At 50.9% G+C, this 13024-nt stretch overlaps 2 protein-coding genes across 12 annotated transcripts in view; one reads left to right on the forward strand and one right to left on the reverse strand.

Annotated features, from left to right (window-relative positions):
• Positions 1 to 8638, forward strand: part of LOC128762105 (NLR family CARD domain-containing protein 3-like) — a 51626-nt gene extending 42988 nt beyond the window's left edge. The window contains exons 19-24 of the mRNA XM_053869977.1: positions 45 to 229; positions 358 to 523; positions 598 to 1005; positions 1064 to 2663; positions 8092 to 8368; positions 8442 to 8638. The gene's annotated coding sequence lies outside the window, so the exon portion shown is untranslated. The remainder of the gene's footprint in view (positions 1 to 44; positions 230 to 357; positions 524 to 597; positions 1006 to 1063; positions 2664 to 8091; positions 8369 to 8441) is intronic.
• The window catches only part of dnah2 (dynein, axonemal, heavy chain 2), a 32827-nt gene extending 22656 nt beyond the window's left edge, over positions 1 to 10171 (reverse strand). For 7 of the 11 annotated variants that reach the window (XR_008415525.1, XM_053869890.1, XM_053869881.1 and 4 more), the window contains exons 1-25: positions 8966 to 10171; positions 8548 to 8677; positions 8321 to 8485; positions 8027 to 8255; positions 7857 to 7967; positions 7557 to 7795; positions 7269 to 7460; positions 5973 to 6130; positions 5816 to 5903; positions 4912 to 5117; positions 4125 to 4254; positions 3881 to 4063; positions 3483 to 3697; positions 3271 to 3417; positions 2603 to 2759; positions 2425 to 2534; positions 2223 to 2352; positions 1962 to 2150; positions 1755 to 1899; positions 1498 to 1690; positions 965 to 1165; positions 737 to 893; positions 498 to 672; positions 268 to 431; positions 39 to 200 (exon numbers count right to left, since the gene is read on the reverse strand). Coding sequence is in view for 10 of the 11 variants with exons in the window: in XM_053869890.1 (XP_053725865.1) it covers positions 39 to 200; positions 268 to 431; positions 498 to 672; positions 737 to 893; positions 965 to 1165; positions 1498 to 1690; positions 1755 to 1899; positions 1962 to 2150; positions 2223 to 2352; positions 2425 to 2534; positions 2603 to 2759; positions 3271 to 3417; positions 3483 to 3697; positions 3881 to 4063; positions 4125 to 4254; positions 4912 to 5117; positions 5816 to 5903; positions 5973 to 6130; positions 7269 to 7460; positions 7557 to 7795; positions 7857 to 7967; positions 8027 to 8255; positions 8321 to 8485; positions 8548 to 8583 (3882 nt within the window). In the remaining variant the exon portion in view is untranslated. Of the gene's footprint in view, positions 1 to 38; positions 201 to 267; positions 432 to 497; positions 673 to 736; positions 894 to 964; positions 1166 to 1497; positions 1691 to 1754; positions 1900 to 1961; positions 2151 to 2222; positions 2353 to 2424; positions 2535 to 2602; positions 2760 to 3270; positions 3418 to 3482; positions 3698 to 3880; positions 4064 to 4124; positions 4255 to 4911; positions 5118 to 5815; positions 5904 to 5972; positions 6131 to 7268; positions 7461 to 7556; positions 7796 to 7856; positions 7968 to 8026; positions 8256 to 8320; positions 8486 to 8547; positions 8678 to 8965 lie in introns of those variants that run through there. The other 4 variants (XM_053869846.1, XM_053869837.1, XM_053869855.1 and 1 more) reach the window with 4 other exon arrangements.
• Positions 10172 to 13024: the final 2853 nt, after the last annotated feature.

Here is a 13024-nt window from a genome sequence, read left to right on the forward strand (position 1 = left end):
TGAGTGGAGCCGATCCCAGGTCATCTAACAGCACCCACTTTCAGCTCCTCTTTCAGGTGGCGTAGTTTGTGGAACAGATCCTGAGCCGTTCTCTCCATGGTCTCTGTCTGCAGCTCAGCGAACGGACGCAGCTTCCACCGCTCCCAGTGACAGCTCCACTCCCGAGTCACCTCCCACACCTGCTGCAGGGAGTCCAGGTCCTGGGAACACACAGGCAACCGCGATGAAGGTCAGCTCCACTCTGAAGCCCTCTGGAAGGAGCAGCACCTTCTCCAGGGTGCTGATGCTTTTAGATGCTGGTTGCTCTATCTTGAAGAAGCTCAGGCTGCTGAGGATCCGATTCTCCTCCTGTTTCAGAGTCTCCAGCTGACCTCGGTGTCCAGTGATCTGCGTCAAGGCAGAGTCGGGGCTCAGGAGGCTGCTGAAGGGACCTGGACAGAGCTTTAGTCAGAAGACACTCTTGACTGATCAGTCAAGTCACAACAACATCAGGGCACCGCTGCTGTGGAACTCCTGCACGCAGGTCTGGATTTGTTTCTTCAGTTCCTCTGAAGACAGGACGATGCTGCTCTTGAACTTCTCCTTGTGCTTCTTCAGCGCCACATCACTGTCTGCCAGGACCTGCTGGAACCAAAGCCACTCTCTGGGCAGAGCCTCACGAAGCTCCTGCAGCTGTGCAGAGAAGGACAGCATCTAAACATCTTCTCACCGCAAGAATGGAATCCAGGAAGCTCACCGACGGTTCCAGAGGGACCTCGTACTTGTCCAAGACAGCGAACTGTTCGTGGACGACGGAAATTTGATGCTCTGTTTTCCCCAAATCCCCCTGAAGGCTCTCCAGGAGCTTCATGTTCTGGCTGAGCTCTTCAAGCGAGTTGGGGGCTTCTCTGAGTCTGGAGTCCCACACAGGAGCAAACGTGAAGACACTCAGCGGAGACAAGTCAGAGCGATGACTGCGCCTCACCTCTCTGCGTGCGCGCGCATGGCGGCGTGCAGCTCTCGCAGGTGAGCGCTCGCCATGTTGCCGAGGAGCTGTGTGAACTTGAACTGCCACTCGTTGCAGTGCTGCACCAAGGAGGACTTGATGGGAGAGGTGTCCAGAGTGATGAACCTGATGTTGACCAGAGTCTCCTCCTGCTCCACACTGTTGGCGTTTTCCGTGTACCTGAAGAACACACACACCGACCACACAACCCCCTCGCTGATGAGTCCAGAGTCACACGGCACATGATCCTGACCAACCAGGTTCAAAGGTCATCGCCACTTCTTTCCAGACAAACCCACTCCAACAACTACTACGGTGGCTGAGAAGCGCAAAACGCATTTACAACCTTTTGAAACAAATTTTTTCCTGAGTTTGTAAGTCTGGTCAGTGTACAGAAGTTGGGATGACCTTTGACCTTCCCAAGTCAGGACCGTCGAGTTAAGTGTTGCACATGAGCAGGCAGTCGCCTAGTGATGATGTCACGATGCTGTTTGACACTGAGGCAGTGGTACCTGTGGATGTCTGACACGAAGGTGGTGACCGGCTGGTTGAACCTCTGGTAGCGTTGAATGAAGGAATCCTTGTTGATCATCCAGATGTTGCGGTATTTGCTCCAGGTCTCCAAATAATCCTTCATGTCGCTGCACGCGGCCGACATCCCTGCAGACACAGCCGTCTGGATCCTCCTGATCTCCTGGTCCTGCTCTGGAGAACAAGACCAGACACAGTGTCGCCCCCTGCATGCGCCGCGCAGAGATGTATTCATTACCGATGCGGATGTGAACGGGAGCGAACTGAGAGCGTGCGCCACCGAGCAGCTCGGGCAGTCGCCTGAATCCAGACACGCTGTGGATGAGCTGCGGCAGGAGGTTGACAACGTGAGCCAGCTTTTCTGGCGCTGGGGAGAATTCCACCTGTCAGAGGAGACAGCAGGTGTTGACATCAACACAGGAGTTTGGACCGGACCACCCGGTACCTTGGGGCTGTTGTGGGCGGGCGACTGTCGCAGCGTGACCTGGACTTTGAACAGAGGGTTGGGCAAAGTCTTGCCCTCCCCGTTGATGGCCACGGAGAGACGCTGCATGGAGCGCAGAACATTTGTTCTCACAGCTTCCTCCACCATGTGATCCACCTTCTCTGTGAAGGACACCCACTGATCCTGGACCTGGAACACACACAAGGCTCCTCGTTTGATACCTGAGCGTGAGCCACCACAGACACTTCTTCTTGTTCCAACCTCGGGTCCATCGTTACTGAAGGTTTCGTGGATGTGGCTCATGATTTCCACCACCTCCTGGTGAGCTGAGCGCAGAGACTGTACTTGACTCAGCTGGTGAGTCTTCTGATCCTCCTCAAAATCCAGATTCCTGACAGGCAACACAAGGTCAAACCTGAGTGTCAGCCACAGGCGGCGGCTGCAGCCCTCAGTGCTGCATCACCTGTACACCGTCTTGCCGTCCAGCCTGAGCAGCAGGGTTTCACTCAGCCGACGACAGAGACCCGAGATGGTTTGGACCGACGCCTTGAACCAGTCGACAGTCAGCTGGACCTGCAAGGGACGGAGAAGACGTCAGCCCTCTGAGCGTCTGAGGGCAGGGAGGAGAAGCACAAGGAGACCCTGTGGATGTGCAGCAGACAGTCCCGGACGAAGGCGCCCGACGATTCTTTGGTCAACCAGGTGAGTCTGGTGAGTCCCGGCTGGATCTGCTTGTCCAGATGTCGAATGCGCTCCCGAAACAAAGTCAGCTCGTCCGACGACAGAAGTGTGAAGATCCTGCCAGACAGAATCTTGACTGTTCACACGTGGCTGAGACCGAAACGCCACCGCTAACTAGCTTCAGTGGCTAACATCACCCAGGTCCTGGTGATCCTGGAGAAACATTTCAAGTTTATGTCCGTACACTTAAAGAGCCCTGATGATCGTTTCACCCAAAAAACTTTTTTTCTCTTTCAGGTCAGATTAGATTACATTAGATTCGATTACATTACATTATTTTAATACAATTCTAAGTTTGTTATTTTATTTCCCGACAACGATTCACAGCTATGATGAAATGGTGGTGGGATTTCAAGAAAGAATGCCTTGTCCTCAGCAGAAACGTCCCATTTCAACAACATTACTTGCTTCAAAGGAATCCTTGCCAAGATTTTCCCCACTACTTCAAGACACAAAAAAACCCTGACTTGTTTTCATAACGCGGCACAACTTCACGTTGACTACGGAGAAACTGTTCCCAGCTCAGCACTGAATCCTCAAGCTCAAACTGCTGCTAAGCGAGTCTGACCTGTTGTAGTCTCGCGCCAGCAGCATCGCTTGCTCCTTCAGCCCTCTGATTTCCTCCCGGTCCCAGTAGACCTCAGACACACACTGGGGGATCTCAAAGTTCAGCCGGTCCCAGTAGTGGATCTCAGCCAACAGAGAGGACAGATGGCTGAAAGAAGACGTGAAATTCAAGACTTGTGCCTGGAGCTCCTGGCTGCTCTTCACGGATCTGACCTATCGAATGTGATGTCCAGCCTGGGGAACTTGTCCTTGCTGCGCAGCATCAGCGGCTGCTCCAGCTTCTTCACGTGAAGTCTGTCCAGGTTCTGGCTCCACTCGCTGAACTCCTTCCTCACCAGCTCATCCAGAAGGTGAACCATTTGGCTGTAGGTGGTAAACACCTGCTTCTGACTGAAGGACTCCGGCAGGAACGGAGCTTTCTTCAGAACCTGACCCAGAGAAGAGACTTAGAGCTGTTTGTTTGTTCTGACAGACAACAAAACCAAAGCTAACAGACGCTGCAGAAGACTATGACAGACTATAAAATCAATGAAAATGAAAGAATCTGATAAAAAAAAGAGTGTGAGAAGACACAGTGGAAACTCCACCAGTGTATTCCAATGATGTCTGACCTCCATGCGACTCTCCAGGTGGCTCCTGAAGCCCCGGGCCCAGTGGGCGTGGCCTGCTCGCAGGGGCATGTGTTTGGGGACAGATGAAGTCCTCTGGTTCAGTTCTCGGTGGATCGTCGCCAGCTCTTTGCTGAAGATGCTGTAGACCTCCTCCGCCTTCTCCTCCATGGTGCGCTTCATACCCTGGTTCACATTTGGAGGCGTCAGTCACGTCTGAGCTGCTGGAAGGGTGAAAGAGACGCACCTCCCGAGAGCACAGGGGTCTGAAGACATCCAGCAGACGAACCCCCTCCTCCACAGTGCTGACAGTCTTGAACACAGAATCCATCAGGTTCTGCATCACCATCTCCAGATCTTTGACCACCAAGAGAAACCTGCAGACGACAGCACAGTAGTTAGAGACTCCACCAGAAAAACGTGGTCTGTTCCTCTCAGTCTGAATCCATGATGCTTGAAAAATGAGGAGAATAATCGGTCCAGGTTGGAGTGGAGCGCTTCCACGGGTGGAGGAGCTCAAGTAACTCGAGTGAGGGAAGGATGGAGATGGCCAGACGGATGGTGCAGCGTCTTCACAGTGCTGAGCTGAAGACAAAGATCTCCCGGGTCTCTCTTAGAGCAGACCCGGTCGGCCTGGGGGCCAGATGTGGCCCTTTGACAGCATTTATGTGGCCCTCCTGGAGTCAGAGTAAAACTACAAAACTGACATTGTCCCTGACATTTTTGTCTTGTGCATTGTTTTTCGTTCATTATGATGCAACTGAATTATAACCTTCTTGTTTAATATTTTTTTAACTGCTCCTCTTTTCAAATGACTATGTTTAGGAGTATTTCCTGTCCCTTAAAATACATCGGAATTGAAAGTTGATTTTGAAAGGTGTGATCTGGGGTCAGGAAAGATATTTTCATTTTATATCAGCATGCAGAAAAGTGCTCATGTTCTCCTCAGGAGCATATTTTGGTTGAGGCTGATGCAGTCAGGGGCATGATAATTCAGAAACATGACTCAGCCAGGTAGGAAGTACGGCTCTGACCTGTTAAACTCTGTGCACCACCTGACGCTCTCCACATCCAGGATCTCTTTGCCCACAGACTGCAGGTTCCTCAGGTAGTGATGGAATTTGTCCTCCAGATCCAGAAGTGAGCGGGAGAACTCGGGGCCCTGGCATCCACTGAAGCACGGCGGGGCCCTCTGCTGTCCGTCTTCCCAACGAGCAAACTGCTGCTGGCAGTCACAGACCTGACAGGGATGAGAGAAATGAGCGGCTTCCCCAGGACATCTCCAACAGTCACAACCAAAATGCTGAGACAGTGACTTGCTAATGTCGCAGCACAGCTCAACAATCTGAGGTCTGAAATGCTGGGGAGGTTTATGGAGTTGGCTTCTGACATCGTCCGACCACGCAGGAGACTTGACAATCTATTTTGCTGCTGTCAGCACAGATTTGTTTCACCAAGTGTTAGAGGCGAGTCTCTATGAAAAACTCTGGCTCTTTCTACTTTATAACCTGGAAAGGACTCGAGTCGGCAAAGTGGGGGCCTGTTTCCACGGCAACTAAGATGAACAATCCAAACTTGGAACTGCTATACATATCTACAACAACACACTTCCACTCCTGGACTTCCGTCGTTCCGCTTTTCTGCTGGCGTTTTTAGCTCGCCTGGGTCTGACAGAGCAGCGTGGTGGTCTCTCTTGCTCTCTCACTGACACCACGGTTAATGTCCCAAACTAGACTTCCAACTAAAATGAGACTGTTTTCCAACTCACTTCCTAAAGATAGAAAACATGGCAGCTGTGTGTGTCCAGGGCACTTCAACCATCAACACACATCAGTGGAAGCTTCCTGCTAATATTGCACCAGTCTCCACGCAACAGAACTCGGGAAAACTTGAATGGAATCTTGTCCACGGCCGTCCAAAAAGGTCAGAGATCCTCACCTCCAGAAGGTCCCTGAAGCGCTCCAAGTAGACGTCCACCAGGACGAAGATGCTGTTCTGGTCCAAGTCCCACGGCTTAGTAGAGAGCCTGCCAGCAGATGGCAGCGTGACGTGATCATGATGACACAGGTCTGATGTCGCTGATCCAGCTTCTCACCTCTGGTGAGTCTCAGCCACTTCCTGGTAGATGTCCTTCCAGGCCAGGCAGCAGTCCATGCACTGGTGGAGGCTCCTCTTGCTGGACGTCACAAATCCTCCGAAGATCTTGTCCAGAGAGATGCTTCTGATGCACAGGCAGATGACTTCATTACTCACCTGTGGATCGAGAAGAAATACCAGGACAACATTCAGCTTTTGGGACTCTTTACCTATTAGACCCCTAAAGATAACAGAACCTCTGGACATAACAATTAGAGTAATTTGAAACCTAAATACTGAACAATGATTCTAAACCAGTCGTGAGATCACAGGTTCCCTGCAAATAAAAACAACACCACATTACCATAAGGATCATTGAATCCCAACATATAAGCAACCATGTCTTCCAATACTGAGCGTGTCTGCTCCTGGAGTTCACTCGAACTTCTACATTAAGATAATACAAAACTTCAACACGGCGTCTGATTACACGAATGTCACAGTCAAATATGCACAAACGAGACAAGAGCATCCAACATTTCTTCTTCTCTCTCTGTGGGCTTCTCCCTTCAGCGGTGGCCACAGTGGATCATCTTCCTCCATCAATCTCCTCTGTGGCCTTCCTCTCCACCTTCTGCCTGGCAGCTCCAACATCTCAGCATCTTCATCTACCAATGTACTGGCTCTCTCTCTCTCTCCTCTGTACATGTCCAAACCATCTCTATCCAGCCTCTCTGTCTCCTAAACACCTGAGCACATGTGCTGTCCCTCTGATCTACTGCTTCCTGATCCTATCCATCCTGCTCACTCATCCAGCATTTACAATGTAACAACCCGCAGACATGCGTTTCCACTGACACCTCAATAAAACTTTCCCAAGACAACTGTTACAGGCTTTTAGCTAGGAGGGCGTCATGTAGAGCAGGGGTTTTTAACCAGAGCAAATGGGTTCGAGCCTATTCAATGGAACTGATTCATGACTGTGACAACTGATTTCAGAATGACTGATTTCATCTGGGTTCAATAAGCAGACATGTAAACAAACCAAAGCCTTGTGAAATGACTTGACAATGCGCCAAAATATTTGTCATCGAAAATTCGAATTTTGTTGTTTAAATGTATGCGTGGTTCCATCATTTGATTCAGTCATATATCAAATTCATTTAAATTGGAAATTGTGGCTTCTTCAGGCAAATATTCTTCTACCATTAAACTGGGATTAATAATCACACATTTTCTAATTAATTTGATTAATTTTGTTAATCCAGTCCCACCCCTAATCTAAGGGTGAACTTCACGCCAGGCACATACTGACCTTGCAGAAGAGACCCGTGACGCTCTCGCTGGTGTTGTAACGGGCTGAGTTGACCCAGATGATGCGGACGAGGTTCACGATGTGACGCAGTTTGGGGGCCATCTGGTGCAGCTCCAGGCGCTGGAGCTCCTCACAGGGCTCCATCAGTATGGACAGGTAGGACAGATTGGACCGTGCCTCGTCCTCAAAGTCCTGAACAACGGAGGGGGAACAAGCTTCAGTTCAACTTCCATGGTCTTGTTGAGATGAGAACATGAAAATGTGGGCCAGGTTTCCACACAGCCCCACCGTTATCTGCGAGGTCATTTTGGAGAAGCGCTGGACATAGAGAGACCTGGCGAGCTGCAGGATGCTCAGGATGTGTTGGACGCCGGGCTTCTGCAGCTGCAGGGAAATATCCGACAGCATGGTTGAGCGACTCTTCCAGAAGGAGATCTCCTGAAGAGGACCGCCGCCGTCCCTCATCTTCATCACTTCCTGCCTGTTCAGGAAGTCCTTGATCTGATCCGTCCAGTGGATGACCACAGCTTGGGAGAGAGCAGAGTGGGTCAGTGCAGCGAAGACGCTCAGCAGCTGTGGGAGCCTTACTCTCCATCCTCTGGAGCAGCTTCTTGTCCTTGACTGCTTCTTCAGGACTGAACTGAAGACCTTCCGTCGGGACATACAGCACCGTCTGACCCTCCTTTTGATGGACCTCATCTGTTGATCAGCATCAGAGTTGAGGTGTCGGTGTAACTCTCCTGTGGCGCAGCTCTCACCTGTGAGAGCGGCCAGGTAGCAGTGCAGGTCATTGACGTAGTTATTCTTGATGTTCCTCTCCCAGTGGGCCGAGAGGGAGACCAGAGGAGCGTGCAAACTGGCCATGAAGCGGAGCAGACTGTGGGTGGGGTCGCCCCTCACCGTGCCGAACTGCACCGCCGCCTCGAAGGTCTCCGGGGTGATGATGGCGCCAGGTTCGCGAATGAAATACACCAAATGCTCCGCCACCTGTGAGACACAGCGGAAGGTTGTGGACCACGGCACCGGCCTCATCTCAGGAGCTGGGGGCGCACCTGCACAGGAATGGTGAACTCCACTCGCAGCTTCATGTGGACGTCCAGGTAGACCACCAAGGTTGTGATGGACTCGTCACAGACAAACTGCTCCAGCGCTCTCTCATTCTCCCCCGACCAGGACTCTTCAGTGACGCCAGGAATGGACACGCAGCGGATGAACAGCTTCACCGGCGAAGACACCAAGGGTTAGCAGGTGCTCGTGCCACGCCTTCTCATGGTCTTACCCCTCGAGTTGACTTCAGGTGATCGTTGTTGTCCATTTTTGGCAGAAGCTCCCTGGAGCACCTGCAGCAGAGAGCGGACTCGGACACTTTGACCGAGCAGTTATCGTGACTGAAGTGCGGGGAGTCCGTCCTGTATCGATAAACTGTTGTGAGTCAAGCACGATCATGACATAAACAGCACATTTTCACAGCTAAATGAGTTCTTTTGGGAATTATTTGACAGAGTAGCAATGATGACGGGAAAGGTTTAAGCCAACTCTCAACTGCATCTCAGTGGTTACTGGGCAATTGCTCAATGAGAAACAGGTTGAAACTCATATTGGTGAAATAGCGACGGAGCGAGCTTCCGGTACATGAGCAGAGCAGAGCTGCTCGGCCACGGCTAACAGCTGGAATACAGTTAAACACAGTCACACACCTACGGTGAGAAGTTCGGCGGAGAAAGTTCGGCTGGAAACTTGAGAAACGCGACGTCAAGCGTTAGTGTTTCTGTGGCGACGGCTGGTCGCCATGGAGACGTGGTGACGGACGGGGCGCGCGGGGAGAGGCGGGGCTTACGTGTCAACACGGAAGTCAGTCGGATCCTTGTGTTTCTCTGTTCTAAAATATAATAGAACAGAAGTGTGAGTTTCAGTCGTCAGAGGATGGTGAAGCAATAAAACACAGCATATGTGGAAATGTATTAACAAATAGCTGTTATTGTACAATGGTTGTTGTGGACGAGGACACACATCACTTTATTGTGAAGACAGATTTATTCAAGCAAAACCATGCAGTATTATAACAATCCATCACCCACTCGAAATCAAGTGTCAAAAGTATTTAATGAGGATGTTATTGAGGCTCAATAGCAGCATACTATCTATCTATGGACGATTCTGGACCGAAAAGTATTCACCATCACTACACACACTGTCAAACCTCAATGATTATTACACCACCTCAAAAAAACAAAAACAAAACAACTCAATAACAAAACGCTCAAACAAATTCATCTCTTTGACTGGAACCCTCAATGGTCCTTGAAACCATACATGTGCGGTGGCAACACAAAACATCAACAGTGTTTTGGCGGGAAAATAATGGATTTTAAAGGGATTGTCAGTGGTGACTTCCGTGACATATATCACTTGTAAAGAGCAGCAACGTGTGCTGAACCTATCATTTCTTCATGTCCAGTTGTAACGCCCTCGAGCGGCTGAGACCCCTGGTCCCCACAAGGACAGAGACACCAACGAGTGTGACAAGCATGTCTGACCATACTTGTGAGGACGTTTTGAGGGTGAAAACTTCAGAATAACTGGCTCATGATCAGGACTGAAAGACTGACTTGCTGTTTAAGATGGTTTCCTGTCGGCAGAAACCAGAGCACCTCTGCCCTGCAGGCCACACTCTCTGAAGACACGAGCTCCACAGAGGCCACGTGGGCCACGTGACTGCACCCAACTGTGGAAAGAAACACGGTCAATCTCTGTAGAACATTAACGTCCAGCCTGTGAAACACCAAGGATCATCCTCATTCAAATCCATCGCCGCTGCAGGCAGGATGCGCAGCTGCCTGGTGGCCAGACCTTTAGCCGGTCCCCACAGGCCCACAACCCAAGTGTTGCGCGACTACAGAGTATTAGGGCCAGTGAAGAAAAAAAAGGCAGAATTCTGACTTTATACACTTTAAAGTGAGAAAAAAAGTGAGAATTCCAAATTTAAAGTGAGTAACTTTAAAGTCAGAATTCAGCAAATTATTTTTTTCCTCTCCCTCCCCCCATCTCTTCCTCCTCCTCCCCTCTACTCCCCCCCTCCACCTCCATCTCTTCCTCCTCCTCCCCTCTACTCCCCCCATCTCTTCCTCCTCCTCCCCTCTACTCCCCCCCTCCACCTCCATCTCTTCCTCCTCCTCCCCTCTACTCCCCCCATCTCTTCCTCCTCCTCCCCTCTACTCCCCTCCATCTCTTCCTCCTCCTCCCCGCTACTCCCTCCCTCCCCCCTCCATCTCTTCCTCCTCCTCCCCTCCTCTCCCTCCCTCCCCCTCCATCTCTTCCTCCTCCTCCCCTCTACTCCCCCCATCTCTTCCTCCTCCTCCGCTCTACTCCCCCCTCCCCCCTCCATCTCTTCCTCCTCCTCCCCTCTACTCCCCCCCTCCCCCCTCCATCTCTTCCTCCTCCTCCCCTCTACTCCCCCCCTCCCCCTCCATCTCTTCCTCCTCCTCCCCTCTACTCCCCCCATCTCTTCCTCCTCCTCCCCTCTACTTCCTCCCTCCCCCCCTCCATCTCTTCCTCCTCCTCCCCTCTACTCCCTCCCTCCCCCCCTCCATCTCTTCCTCCCCTCTCCCTCCCTCCATCTCTTCCTCCTCCCCCTCTCCCTCCCTCCATCTCTTCCTCCTCCTCCTCTCTACTCCCTCCCCCCCACCATCTCTTCCTCCTCCTCCCCTCCTCTCCCTCTCCCCTTCCATCTCAGCAGGTCTTACGTTCTATAAGCGAGCAAAGTTTCATGCATGTTTACTGCGTTTATTGTTTTCATCATGTGAGACAGTCTGTTCGGTGTGGCGCCAAGCGCTGGGCAGGAACGACAGTTCCTGTCAGGACACGTCTGAGGGCTGTCAATTGGAAGTGATGCAGACTGTTCAGTTCAGTGGGTAGATTCTCTCGGTGCGCGTCCTTGAAAGAGAGTAAGTGTTCTTGTTCATCGCTGTCCACTGCATGACTGTTCTGTTCTATAAGTCAAATTACAGAGGGAGTGCGCTGTGACATTGGATTGTCTTCAATATGAGAGAAGAAGTGCATTTAACAATCTACTGTACGATTGTGCCAGAGTTCCTCATTAATAAGGTGATAACTGTTATTATTTCCACAATTACTCTGAACTCTATTTCTGTTAATATTGTAACACGTTGCTTTTCCTGTTCCAGACCACACACACGCACATGCACAAGCGCACGCACCTAAATGCCTTCTCTAACACCTGCATGTGATGTGCCTGAACTGTGACTATCTGCAATAAAGGGAACTTCGCTGAAGCTTTAATCCTCCATAAACTGTCTCAAATTAGAGGCCTTAACCCCAACAATTATTTATTTATTGCACAGCGAGTGCGGCGGATCGCTGTCGTTACAAGTGTGCAACATACTTTCAATGATAAAACAGGCTCCTTGATAGCTGACAGAAGTCTGACTCCATGCTCATGTCCAGCAGGTCTTCTGCTCCGTGTCAGTGTCTTGAGCGGTGTTTTTGCAATGTGATATTGCAAGTCAAATAAAGACTGAGCTACAAAGTGGATAGAAGCAACATCAACCACCTCAGTGTTAGTGCCAACAAAAGTAAAAACAATGTACCTTCAGCGCAAAGTGCCAATAGAAACAGTGTGTGAGAGTCATAGTGCGCAGGTGAGAAGAATGCAAAACATGCACTAACATGTAGCTCTGACAAACCACTGAATAACAGCCAGATTAAAATGTGATTCATTTTGACTCATTCGTTGCAAAAGCCGTAATTATTTTGGTTAAAATCTTTGAGTCGACAAATGTGTAGTTTGATCCACCGATGTGTGAGTGGACTTGCAAGTCAGCAGCTTTACTTCCATGTATATGAGACTGAGAATAAAGAGTCCGTGTGTTGGTCTGATGCTGGTGTCCTGCCTCCGCTATGCACACCTGATAAAGCTAACAGGAAGCGTCACGTCCCGCAGATGGTGTTGAGATTGAGAGGATGAAGCAGCCGTCACAGTCGAGTGTCTCACAGACGTCACCATGGCTGCACTGCTGCTGCTGCTGCTGCTCTGCTCCAACGTCCAGGCTGAGATCATCAGGCCAGCAGGGCGGGAACATCACTTCCTCCTGGACGACACCGCTGACTTCTGCTCCGTCTCCAGATGGACCACAGAGGGGACGCAGCTCCTGTTCAACTCTTCAGCCTCCTATTATCGGCTACACCCTCTGGATGCTTCCCACTCGGGTCAGTACCAGGAGCAGTGCTGGACTCGGGGCAGGGTGACCCTGGACAGGAACTCCACGCTCCTCGTGTGTGACACACAGAAGATCAGGTATCGTGGGCGCCTGGACCTGGATGTTGGAGAGACAGTGGAGCTGAGCTGTGATGGGGTGGGACCAAACCAGAGTGTTCAGTGGGCCAATGAGAAAGACATTAGAGTTGGATTAGTTTTAATAGACGATGGAAGACCTTCAGAGAACAAACCCTCCCTCCTGGTCACTGGTGAGAGACATGCTGGTTACTTCATCTTCTACTTCTGTCTGGAGAAGCAGCAGCTCAGGTGCCACCTTCACAGTCGTTTCGATGTTGTAGTCTCACTTGAGTACATCCTGCGCAGGGAGGGAGAGAGTCTGGAGCTGAACTGTTCTGACGGCAGCAGGAACCAAACACACAGCTGGAGGATGTGGAATTCACAGTGGTCTGACAGAGAGAGTCTCAACTCCACTCTGATGCTTCCATCTCTGACGCTGGCCCACTCAGGTCAATACGCCTGT

The sequence above is a fragment of the Synchiropus splendidus genome, chromosome 1 (genome assembly GCF_027744825.2).
Source record: "Synchiropus splendidus isolate RoL2022-P1 chromosome 1, RoL_Sspl_1.0, whole genome shotgun sequence".
NCBI classification, from domain to species: Eukaryota; Metazoa; Chordata; class Actinopteri; order Syngnathiformes; family Callionymidae; genus Synchiropus; species Synchiropus splendidus.